The following is a 13,000-nucleotide window of genomic DNA, read 5'->3' as shown; positions in this document are numbered from 1 at the left end:
AAAAAAAAAAAAGTGTGCCGTCTCGAGTCGTGCTGGAACTGGGTAGTGGAAAAGCGCCATTATTTAATATGTGGTGTGCATTTATATCCCTGTGCTGGCTATTTCCTACCCTGCATTTATTACTCAGGTTGGACATTACATTAAACTAATTGTATGACTAAATCAGGTCTACATAAAAGCTGGCACCTAATGCAAGGAAAGCTTCAAAACCTTCCTGAATATCATCTCACAAACAGGTGAACGACAAAAATAGGGATGATAATGATTCATTGTTAATCGATTTATTGGCATTAAGAAATTTACAGATTTATTAAATAATTATTCACCAATGTCTGTTTCTTTCGTTTGTGAGTCATTTCTCTGGACCGCACATACTGTGTAGCTACAGTTGAAACCAGCAGAGGGCACACAACAGCCTGAGCACTCACATAATTAGCAGAAGAAGTCAAAGGACATGCAAACAAATATGAAGCTAGTTGTAGTGAGCCGCACCTCTGCTGGGCACAGCACCACAGCTCAGGCAGCGGAGAGTGCTGCTAAAGCCATGAATCACTTCTTTTCAAAAGCATCAAACAGCACAGAAACAGAACACACACTAATACAACATTAAAAAAAAAACTTACTCCATGACAAAACTAACTTCCCTGGATGCAAACAGCAAATCACTGGTGAAAAGCAAATTCACATCGCTTCACCAGGTTAGTCAGGTTCACATCTGTGAGTCGCCCAAACATCTGACTACGACAGGTTGACACAAGCGGCATCATTATCAATATAACTAATCTTCAATATCAATATAACAAATCAATAAGTGTATTAATCTTTCAAGCCTCAGACTTGTGAGAAGTGTCTGTGTTTGTTGTTTTCTGTCTTAAACAATCAGACATTTTATTATCACAATAATTATTAATATCAACATATTTGAAGCTTACATGGTGTTTTTGGCAATAAGCCTTAGCATACAGCCCTAAACAGGAATTTGCTGGAATTTATTGTGAACAATTAACTTCAAAATTGACTCAATGACTTATTATTGTTCATTAACCCATTTGACTAACCATTCAGGAAGGCCATTTCAAACAAATCCCTGAGGGATGATGACAATTGCCTGCAAGACTCCCCACGATATAAAGCAAATCACAAACCAACAGCACGATCTAGGAACACGGGGCATGTGCCGGCACGGCGTCTCTCAAACTCTGCCCTCCCAGTCTGAAGACACACACACACACACTCCTGAAAACACCTACTTACTGCCTGATAAATGCATGAAAGATCGTGACGGCATGCTACGTTCACCAGCAGTGGATTTCAGTGGCACAGAGAGACATGAACCACATTGACAAGCATTCTGGAAAAACAAACTGGAACTAATGCATGAGCAGAACCGTCCTCTGCTCCTCCCCGCATCTGTAGCCTGAGGCTAAAAACAAGGCGGCTGTGCCAGCAGGCCGCTGGTGGGTGTCAAACAAGTCAGGGGTTGAGCTGTGACAGGACGGTTTGACAGCCCCACTCTCTTTTGCTTCTACTTTTTCAAATTCTTGACCTTGACCTCCTGCAATAAGTGTCACATATATAAGGTAAAGAAGTGTCCAGCTGTCCTCTGGCCTTCTAATTAATGCGACGTGACAACAGAGGCAACCACGTCTCTCATGACCAAACAACATTTAAACAGCAACGTGTTAACATTTTTTCCACGCTCAATACACTTGTAGCAACACGTGAAATGATTTTAGACAAACGCACAGACACACAGTCAAATTAGAGAAAGCACTCGGAGAGCGAAAACCTCCACCAAGGCTGCTCAGTGAACTATAAGGTGAGCTGTTTAAGGAATTGTCAAACACAAGCTAAAATGTCTATTGTTCCATCTATTTAATGTTCTGCCGCTCCTGTTCATGTACGCACGCATGTGCAGATGAGACGTAGCACATTCACAAAAGACGTAGTCGTGAGATTTAAACGAGAACTCAAACTCGCTGTCAAGAAGCAGCTGAAACTGTGATTGAGCTCCCGAGAGTTTGCCGTGAGATCAGAAGAATGCAATTCAAAGGCGATGAGGCATCTCCCTCTGCTTGAGTGGATCAGCCGCGGCAGACAGTGCACGCTGCAGACCAATAGGCTGGAACAGTTGCTCTCCAGTTTGTAACAATGCAATGTACAACTGTTTGTCTGTGTGACAGGTGGGCAGTGGAGGGGGAGATGGGTTAGTCTGGTGTATTTTTCTCTGTCTCCATGACAGAATTAGTCGTTTGGTAACAAAGAAGCGAAGAGTCAAAAGAGTTGGTTGTCGTAGTTGTACTACAAAACCTAGAGTATATTCATGTTACTGCTTGTTAGCAATTTTCTCTTTGTAAAAGCCTGAGGTGCAGCTGCTCAAGACCTCGCTGTGTTCTTTCCTGCACTGACTTAGGGCTGCAACGATTATTCGATTATTCGGTTTTCGAGGGGTTTTTTTTATTATTAAAACAAGTTTTCTGATTATGAATATTTTCTGGTTTCATTGCTCTGTTGTGGGCAGAACAAGACACATGAGAACATCATCATTTCCAGGTTTGGTAAACACCAATCAACATTTTTCAACATTTCTTCGACATTTTATGGACCCCACAAATACTCGACCAATCGAGGAAATATTCGGCAGATGAATTATTTAACACAATGCTGATTAAGCCGATCAGTTACACCCAACTCTTAAGCGACACAGCTTCATACAGTAGCACTATGGCTGAAAACACCAAGAAGCAACCGCACAAACTTTTAGAAGTGGACCCTATTACTAAAAATAAACTTTTTTTTTTATCATAATCACGATTTCAGCTTCTCACAAACGTGAAAAATGCTTCCTCCGCCAGCATCACAAATGCCTGACTATGTGCTTGCATGTGCAAATCTGCCTGTGTGACTGCACCTCACATCTCCAAGTTCCCTGGGTGCAGTCAGAACAAGTAATGCTGCAGTAAAGGACAGATAAACAACACATAACCTACCAAAGTAGTATAGAAAAATTGCCTTACAAACTGTCTGTGTGACAGGGGGCAATAGAGGATCCGCACTACAGCTTTAACACATTACAAATGCAAAAAAAGTACTTTCCTCAAAGACCTTGAAATGTGTAGGGGTACCTCACGATACGATATGCGATACATGGTCCACGATACCAATAATATCATGACACAACGATCCTGTGAATCAATATATTGCCAGACAGTCACACAATCACGATATCTGTCAAACTGAAGAAAACAAAACGTCCGTGAACGTTTTCTGCCAGGTAACTTCCACCCAAGTTTCCCTTATTCGCCGCCATGAGGAGACATCAAGTAGTGACTCCCCTCGAAACTTGGAGCGATTCTGAACGGGTTCGAGCCGAAGCGCGCGAGTCGCCGTGGACTGTTTATTCTAGAGCGTCTTAGTTTATCAATCGTCGTCCTTCCTCTTGCAATACGATGTTCATATATCGTGTCTCGTATTGCAAGAGGAAGGACGACGATATATCACCAAATCAATATTTTGCCCCACCTCTAGTACAAACCAATGCTGCAAGCACGACAGTGACTCGACTCAGTACAATACAAATGACTGTAATGTGACAAAGTTAACCTTTGCAGTTTCTATCAATAGCCACAGATGAGAGTAGACTGATGGAAGCACTATTGTTCATGAAACGGGGTCGTAGGAAAACTCCTGCTCTCCAGAACATCCCATTGCATCAGTGCCTGCGTCAGTAAATGTGACCACCAATTAGCATTTCCATGTATGAATTGATGACACGGGCTTTGAAAAGGGTGAACAGATCCTACAATAACCCCACAAGCTTTTCCACACTGGAGCTCCAGATTTAGGAGGCTGTGATGCACTCGCAGAGCCAGAGAAGCTGCTGCTGCTGCTGCTGCTGCACGAGGTGACTGTTTGTGGAGTAGTAAATATCTGCCGGGTTGGCCCGGCGCCTCAGGCAGCCCGGCTAAAGACAAGCACTTACATCACCTCTATCGTCACTACAGCAGTAGGGACATGTCAGTGTCAATTGCACTGTGTGTGTGTGTGTGTGTGTGTGTGTATACATATTTATATATAAGGAAGATATTAACCTGTGATTTAATATAATCTTGTATCGCTTTTGAAATATGTTCAAATCACATGGGAATTCAATTTGGAAAATAGACTCTACATATTCACTGACCACCTGTTGCATGAGTTAGAAGGCTGAATGAACTATAGCCATGCAGACACAGTCGACACCCACATGATCACTCATGCATCCACGCTCCAAGCAACATGCTCGGCGGTGTTCTAAATATTTAGAGCACTTATGTCGGGGGTACGCTGAATGTTTTCAGTCAAAACACTCGCGTACGAGTGTCCTTGTTTTCTGTCTGAGTATTTTCTCACCACCAAATTGCGCCACCTCTCCACTTCTATCCATTTATCAAGTGAAAAGAAAAGGCCAGGTCATTTTCAGCAAGGCTTAAGAAGAACTAAACCTTTGTGAGAGTCTGAGAGCACAGAAAAGATGTCACACAATACTGCCTCGAAGGATTCTGACACAAAAGGGGGCGACGGCTGCAAATAAAACATTCAACCCTTCTTTGGTGGGAGGTGGACCCCTGAGAGAGGGGATTAGGTTCCAGGGGAATGTCTCTTTAAAATAAAGTTCTTAGAAGCTTTGTCTGTTAGTGATTGCAAAAAAAAAAAACTGCGAGCAGGGCCAAAACATCTGCATGAACATTAAACATGAACCAGCTCTTTTCTGTCTTGCAACTTTAGCATTTAAAGTCTGAGTATATCGCACATGTTCACAGCCTCCAAGTGAAAAGCGCGAGTATCCAATGGCAGCGCCTGCTCAGCAAACACGTCTATAAGTCAGAGATGAACAACAAGATGTTCCGCGATCGGAGTGCACTGAAATCCACAAGCTCCGTCATCAACGCGTCAAACACGTGTCAGGCACAGGAATAAATACACAGCCTTAACCTAACTGAACATCACTTTCCCAACTAATCCAAACTTCACATAAAACAACTGATTCCTGATGTTCATTAACACCCACCAAAGGCAGCTCAGCCTCATCAGATGGGATACAGACAGCAGTAAGCCCTTGGCATGTTTGCCTCACATGGTCTACGCTTGGCTCACTCAGGCAGATAAGCACATGTGGTCAGGGCTCCTAAAAATACATTCCCCACAAAAAAGGAGTGATGCATGTTGCGAATGTTTGCCAGGACAATGCCTTGCCCACTGTGTCCCGTAAATAGTTTAACCGGGGCAAAAGTTCTCGGAAAAGTAGCCGGGTACGATGTGCGGTGCGTACAGTACAGACTGGGGACTAAATAAATGATCGAGAGTTTAACTTATATGCATAGGCCTTTGTGGTGTAGGCTCCTATAAATATCTAATTAAGGTCAAAGTCAAATATTCTGTGCTAATCCCTTGATAAACAAACACGCCTCTTCATTTGCCTGCTTAATCTGTCATACAGGAGGAGTAAGATCCTATCATCATGGGTCACGGGTAGAGAGCAGAGGGGTCACAAAAACAAGGAAGGAAAAGCTTGTCTGCTCACATCGGGCTTATCCAGAGGAGATTTTTCACCCAAGACACGGAGACAAAAGGTTACGTGACCTCAGGACTAATTGATATAAAACAGAAGTGAAATCTGAAAAACACACTCTATGAGGGCATCTGGGAGGCAGCAGACAAATGTAGGGTAATAGCACCATACTATCATGTCCACACAAGGACAAAGCAAACACACTGATGTGCAGCTGGGTGATGAAAGTGAGATACTCACACTTTCATACAGCACATGTAATGTGCAGTGCATTTTCTAGCACTCGTCTTTCATGACAATTCACACGCCGCCAGCACAGCCATCAGGAGCAACTTGGGGTTCAGTGTCTTGCCCAAGGACACACCGGCGCGTAGACCGGAACCAAACCCTTAACCTTCGAGTTGAAAGACAACTCACTCTACCACTGAGCTACACGCACCCAATTTAAAGGAATACTTCACCGATTTGCATTTAGCTTTGTATTACTAGAATAGAGGTAGTATTTTTGATAAATTGTGCTTCCCAACCTCAGTTTCCCCCTGAGTCGAGAAATATCTTCTTTCTTTTTTTTTGGTTACGTGCCCACCAGTGACACTTGGTCCGAGCCTTGAAACTGCAACACCAATTGCGCTCTTTTTAGACCCACTCGTAGTGGGACGGGACCTCATTCCCAGAATGTAAACAGTGTCATCTTTGCTAACAGTTACACTAACAGGACCAAGTGTGGTGGGCACGTAACAAAGAAAAGAAGGAAGATATTTCTCAACTCAGGGGAAACTGAGGTTGGGAACCCCTTATTCTAGTAATACAAAGCTAAATGCAAAATGGTGAAGTATTCCTTTAAGGATTGAGATTATTACTGAATGAATGACTTCATTGTGGTTTCAAACTTCTCTCTAAACGGCAAACAAAGGAGCAATCGTTAAACACAGAAACATTCCTCAAATCCAAGGCAAAACATTTACAGCAATTACATTCGTGTCTCTAAGTGTGTTTGCACAACACACAAAAATGTGTCTGTCTAATTATGCGATCAGTGGCATTTGCATTGGAATGATGTGAATGAAAGCCTGTCTTAAATAAACCTGCTGTGAAAAGACCTATATTTTCCAACATGAAATAGTAGAACAAACACCAAGCTTTTACCGAAAACATTAATTAGGGTTCCACTCCAGTTTTAAGAGAGCCAGGGTCACGCTATTGTTCAAGTGTCAGGGTAGGTCACACTAATATGTGGTTTTCTAAAACTCCATGTTACATCCAGGTTTTCTGGATGTGTTCCAATAAAGTGGTTGGGAAATAATTATGCTGAATATTGTATATGAATGTACTGAATGTATACCATATTGAACCTTTGTCATATTTGTATTGAAAAGTCTATATAATAATAGTTAATGTATAACTATAATGTATATGGTTATGCAACCAAACCAGTGAGCAGGTTTAACAAACCCTTGTGACAACCCTGAGATCACTAACTCAGAGTTTTACTTTGCATAACTAAAACACAGATTTGTGTTGGTTCAATCTACTCTGACAATATTGACTCTGAGTTTAGTCTGCGTCTGGTGAAAGGAAAAAAAATCTCTTGCTTTTGCAAATCACCGTGGTAACAGGTCAATAAAGAGCTCCATTTAAGATCCCGTGGAGTTAGAGAGATTGTGTGGCAGTGCACAGTTATCTCTCTCCGTCTTTAAAAGAAAACGGCAGCGACAGTGAAAGAGACTGAGTTACAAGAAGGAGTGAAAACCTTATCACGTTAACACTATCACGCTATATTCAGCCGAGTGCATTAGACCACATTATTAAGTGGACTTTAATTTGCTTAATGGGTGCCAAAGTGCTGAAATCCACTGTGTGTTAGTTTACATTTTAAATATAACAACTGAACACTAACTGTTGAACTCACAGTCTGGCCCAGATTAGCAGCGGAACAAAAAACCTTGTCAATATCTATATTAAAACCTCAGAACATTAAATCACACACCTGTAAAGACAAGGTGCAGCCTACAAAAACACACTTTTAAATGGCAGTTGGTTCTGTCTTCCGTCACACTGTAATAATGCCAACAAAGAAATATATCATCAATGACTTCAACAGGAATATTATTCACAGATTAGTGTCCTGTGTGTTAAAAAGTTGCAGCACAAACATTTATATATTTATACATCCAAACAGATGTGGATGAAGCCATGGTGTATGATATTTGAATATAAAAGAAAGTTTATTTTGTTGTTAAATGACAAAAAAGAAAAGGTGTAGAGTGACAGGCTAATGTCTCATCATTGTTTAAAAAGTGTCCCACTGCAAATGAATGCACCTCAATGGGCAGACTGTCAAGATTTACATGAGTTTAACATAAAACGAGGGTCAATTCAATTCAATTCAATTCAAAAGGGTCACGGTTTCTTTTGTCATAAGTGAAAGTATCAGTCAAAGTAGATATTTTCACATGATGACATTTTTACATTTAAAAAAAAATCAGGGATGAGCCGATTACCAGGGATGAGCCGATACAATATTACTAGTATCAATCTGAAAAGTGGTCAAAATGACTGCATCAAACATCAGCAGGGTGTAAAAACGGTGGCTGTTCAGTTCTTTATAGGAGCATTTGTTATATTGTTTTTGAAATGGCTGTTCGTGTGAAGTTGGTAAATGTGTCAGTTCAAATATGTTGTTGGCAGCTTAGTCGTTTAAAAGCTGTAGAAATGACTGTATCAGACTGACATCCGTATCGATAAATCCTCAAGGTTGTGATACCAGCATTCATATGGGACAGAAGACAGAGGTATCAAGACATCCCTTGTCATTACAGTCCATGAGTGTATATTTTTATATATACATATGTATATAGATTTTATTGACAATCCTTCCATTATCTGTCAAGACATTTAAACTCATTTAAACTACAAATGATTGTCTCGGGATCACAGTTCTCTTTTCATCAGATTAGTCTAGTTTTTACCGAGGCAGACATAGCTGAACAACCCTCTTTGCAGAAAGAAACGGAACTGGATCAGTCAGTCAAAAAAAAAAAGCCCCCTCTCTTTGAACCCCGTCATTTCAACATAAACATCAGCGATGCCATTATCTAATATATCTGCTGAAAGCTGTGTAGACAACGGCAGAGCAGCCACCTGCGTTGGTCTTGAAAGAAACCACAAGAGCCATTCATTTGAGTCTAACCCACATTTCATTGAACACTTCATTTATCCTGTGGATTTCAAAAAATAATGATAATAACTCAACACAAATTCACATTTTACATAAGAGTGCATATGTTTACTTATCTTTACGTTTACTCTTGTTCGGTTTCTTTTTATTCTTCTTATATATTTATATCCCTTTTTTTTCATGCTCTTTGAATAGGTGCAGCTGTAACACAAGAATTTCCCCTCTGGGATCAATAAAGTATTCTGATTCTGATTCTGATTACAATATGGTTTATGCAGACATAATCAGCCATGAAACGTACATTTAATTCATTAATTCTGTCTGCCGTTTCTCTCCAGGCATGCTTGCAAAACTATTTGGCTTGAGTTCGCTTGTTTGATAGTGCACCAGATGGTAAGTCACAAATAACTTTCATTTCCAATTATGCCACCAAGTGGTTTTCTGCTTTCTTGAAACAGACCTTTTTTTCTTTCTTTTTTTCTTATTATTGCTTAACACAAGAACTAAGTAAATATTCAACAGTGGCAGACGAGAATTGTTGACAGTCTTGGTGATTGCATCAGATCCCATCAAAAGAAAAAATGTGTGCGACAGGTGTGTGTTGTGTGTTGTGTGCTTGGTCGTCGGAGATCTAGCCGCACTCTTTATAGCACACCGTAATGCAATAATACTATTTTCCCTGCTCTCAAATAAACTGAGCATTACCACGTATTAAAGTCAGACTTCCCTAAAGGCCCTGCATGTGTCCATCCTCCTGTAAGCGTGGGCTATATTTAGCCATGTAGGATCTTTGCTCAGCTCAGTCGGTCTAAAAACAGAGATAGAAAAGCCCACACCCATTGTCTGACACAGTGCCCACTGGGGACCAGAAATGCAACATGTGTGGAGAGGAGCTCCTCTCTTGCTCTCATCTACCACAAACCAAATCGCACAAGTGTTTTCGAGGCCCCTGTCAGCTCTACTCCAATTCTGATTTGACATCCTTCTGAGGCCTAATCCTGACACAGAATTCCTCTCTTTCCTCACAGTGGATAATTGAGTGTGAAGTACAGTTTTGTCTGCTTCATGATGGAAGCATATTCCAGCAGACAAAGATACGTGAGTCACATTCCTGACAGGCATCCAACTGTTGGACATTTTTCGCATGATCACTGCAGACTGAGCTGATGACATCTAAACAGAAAATATCTAATCACGTCACAACAGCAGTGAAGAAGAGCATAATAGTCTACGTCATGATTTAACTCATCCGCCAAGCCAGTCCAGAAAACACTTTCCTTCTCTTGCCTCTGTTACATCCAGCTGCTATATTTACTGTCACCACAGAGCAATCATTATACACACACACACACAGCAGGTTGCAGCAGGTAAACAGCTGTTCATAGTAGATTTAGGTATAATCTCACCTGCCCCAGGTCCAGGGTAACGTTCACTTCGCCGTACCCCGGCCCTCTGGAGAGAGGAGGGCTCTGCCACCACCGCTCTGTGCCGTCAATGGCGTTGGTCACCGGGTGGGCCTTGTTTGGGTCAATGGAGTAGCATTGATCACAGAACTGACCCTGCATGGTCAAAAACAATCATCAGCAAAAATACAGTAAATGAGCGTTTCCTGACAAACCCATGGTCTACTGCAAACACGGTCAAATAAAGCTTAGGAAGAGCTTCACAGTTACAGAACCTCTTATTTCTAAAAATACAGTAAATTAGCATTTCCTGACAAACCCATGGTCTACTGCAAACACGGTCAAATAAAGCTTAAGAAGAGCTTCACAGTTACATAACCTCTTATTTCTAAAAATACAGTAAATTAGCATTTCCTGACAAACCCATGGTCTACTGCAAACACGGTCAAATAAAGCTTAAGAAGAGCTTCACAGTTACATAACCTCTTATTTCTAAAAATACAGTAAATGAGCGTTTCCTGACAAACCCATGGTCTACTGCAAACACGGTCAAATAAAGCTTAGGAAGAGCTTCACAGTTACAGAACCTCTTATTTCTTTTGGAAAACTCCACTACAATGATGTAAAACTATTTCTAGCAGATCTTAAGGAGAAGGGACCATATCCTTTATGACTATCATTATTAGCACAATGTTATGTTTGCTTCATTCATGCAAAGGATTGAATTTGGATTTCAGTTTTAGTTTCAGTGCAGATCGTGGACTCTCACCTGCATCATCAACAACCGTCCACTAAAGGCCTGCAACTCTTTTAAATGAAAGTAGATTGTTTTGCGTGACTGAGATTTTTTGTTTTGTGTGATTGTTTATGTTTTGTTTTGTTTTAAATATGTTTTGTCTGATGTCTGCTTGATGACACAACTTCACCGACCCTGGCTATCACTCTTGCATCTACTGATAACATCATAGTACCACAAACACAGGGGTGGACTTGTAGCAGTTCACAAAAAAGATGTTTATTTGGCAGTTTTGCTTCTTTTATACAACTTGTTTTTACACTAAATTGCAAGTTTCTATTTGTGGCCACACAGATCTACAGACTCTTGGCTTTCATCCAATAATGTGCTGAAGTTATAAACTATTATATGTCAAAACGTGACCAAAGGTCTGATTGTAGGTGATTTCATGACTGCTGGGGAATCTTTTTATGTCTGCTCTTTCAAATTCTTCCCCACCTTTGAATAAAGGTTATATCTATTCAGTAAAATACACTGAGTGAACGTGCAGCAGATTACAAATGTGTTCTCTTATTCTCCTTTTACCGATATTGCGCCGCTCCTACTTCACCTTCTCACCTGTATGTTTTGAGTAGGAAGTCCGATGTTTGGTCCTCCGACGAGCTTACAGTACAAATCATATCTCGGTGTCCCAGCCTCATCCTGGCCGCAGGTTGCTGTGGCAGAGATCCTGGAGCCCACTGCGAGGTTAAAATACGGAGGACTCAAACTGAAGCCATTAAAGGTTCCTTGTCCATTCGCGTCCCTGAAAAGTGCCGTCGATAAAGAAAAGAGTACAGCGAGGAGATGAGCTCCTCTCATCCTCCCTCTCGCCATGTTCCACACTGGAAAAACCCTGTAGATGCTGAGAGCAAACCTCCTGTCATCTACACATCTCCATGAAGCGCGCTGCGCGTTTTACGCGCGAGGCTCTCGTCTCCTTCAGTGGAAGCACACATCCGCTTATGTCAAAACAAAAGTTGAAGTTGATCCCGGGTTCTGCTGCTGCTGCTGCTGCTGCTGCTCTTGGAGGTGTGCGCTCTTCTGCGCCCGCATCATGTTAACAACGGCAGCTCTGCGTCTTTTCTCTTCTCTCACTGCGCCGTGCGCTCTCGCCTCGCTGCAGCGATCAGTGGTCGACGCTCTCTGAGCTCGACGTTAACGAGCTCAGGCCAAAGGTCTCCAATCACAAGTGCACACTGCGTCACGGCAGCGCGTCCTCCCAGATCCACAATAATGATACTAGTTATATATTGTATATGAAACGCTATTTTGTCATTCAATACTCACTTTGTGCTATAATTAAAAAACGAGGTGTGTGTGTTCTTGTATTTGGGCTTTGTCCCCATATTTTTAAAGGGCCTTCTTGGGGTTAAGACCTGGTTTTAGGGGTAGGGTTATAATTAGGTTTAGGTTAGGGTTAGGTTAAAGGTCATGGTTATGCACTTAGCTGTGATGGTTAAGGTAAGGATAAGGGGCTAGGGTATTATGTATTATGTTATGAGTGTACTCACTATGAATGAAGAGCAAACGTGTGTGATGTGTGTCCAGGTATTACTAACGTTGTGGGGACCTTAACCTGTTTACACAGTCACATTGTGGGGACTTGCTTTTTGTCCCCACAAAGTAAATTATTACATTTTAAGGTGAATATATGTTTTAAGGTTAGGTTGAGGTTAGGGTTAGGGTCAGGGTTAGGATTAGGCCAGTAGTAAGTATGGTTAAGGTTAGAGTAAATCTCCAGGAAATGAATGTAAGTCAATGCAATGCCCCCCCCCCCCCCCCCCCGAGGTATGTCGAACATTTGTCAAAACGTTATTTGTTGGTATTTTATGCATCATATTGTACATTTTGTATTGATGCTCTTTAAGTTAGATTTCATGAAAGTTCACTGTTTGGATCTACTTAAGGTACTGGAGGCAGATGTGCCTATCATCTACACTTCATTGAGCCTATAACAATGATCTTAGCGCGACATCTAGTGGAAATAAATGGTCTTTACGCAAAGGATTTCCACACTGAGAAAACTGCCAACAGCTGTCTTCTGTCTTGTATGGTATGTCTACTGTTCCAAATTTGGAATAATCTGGGAA

The 13,000-nt window shown here is 41.4% G+C and overlaps 1 protein-coding gene across 4 annotated transcripts in view; it reads right to left on the bottom strand.

The window, feature by feature from the left end:
- LOC131460961 (laminin subunit alpha-3-like) overlaps nucleotides 1-12,035 on the bottom strand; it is a 58,291-nt gene extending 46,256 nt beyond the window's left edge. For 3 of the 4 annotated variants that reach the window (XM_058631920.1, XM_058631912.1, XM_058631928.1), the window contains exons 1-2: nucleotides 11,487-12,034; nucleotides 10,136-10,288 (exon numbers count right to left, since the gene is read on the bottom strand). In XM_058631920.1, the coding sequence (XP_058487903.1) occupies nucleotides 10,136-10,288; nucleotides 11,487-11,744 (411 nt within the window). In that variant the 5' untranslated portion in view covers nucleotides 11,745-12,034. Of the gene's footprint in view, nucleotides 1-10,135; nucleotides 10,289-11,486 lie in introns of all 4 variants that reach the window. The other variant, XM_058631904.1, reaches the window with a different exon arrangement.
- Nucleotides 12,036-13,000: the final 965 nt, after the last annotated feature.

Source organism: Solea solea, chromosome 1 (assembly GCF_958295425.1).
Source record: "Solea solea chromosome 1, fSolSol10.1, whole genome shotgun sequence".
NCBI classification, from domain to species: Eukaryota; Metazoa; Chordata; class Actinopteri; order Pleuronectiformes; family Soleidae; genus Solea; species Solea solea.
This window is presented reverse-complemented; position numbering and strand designations above follow the sequence as displayed.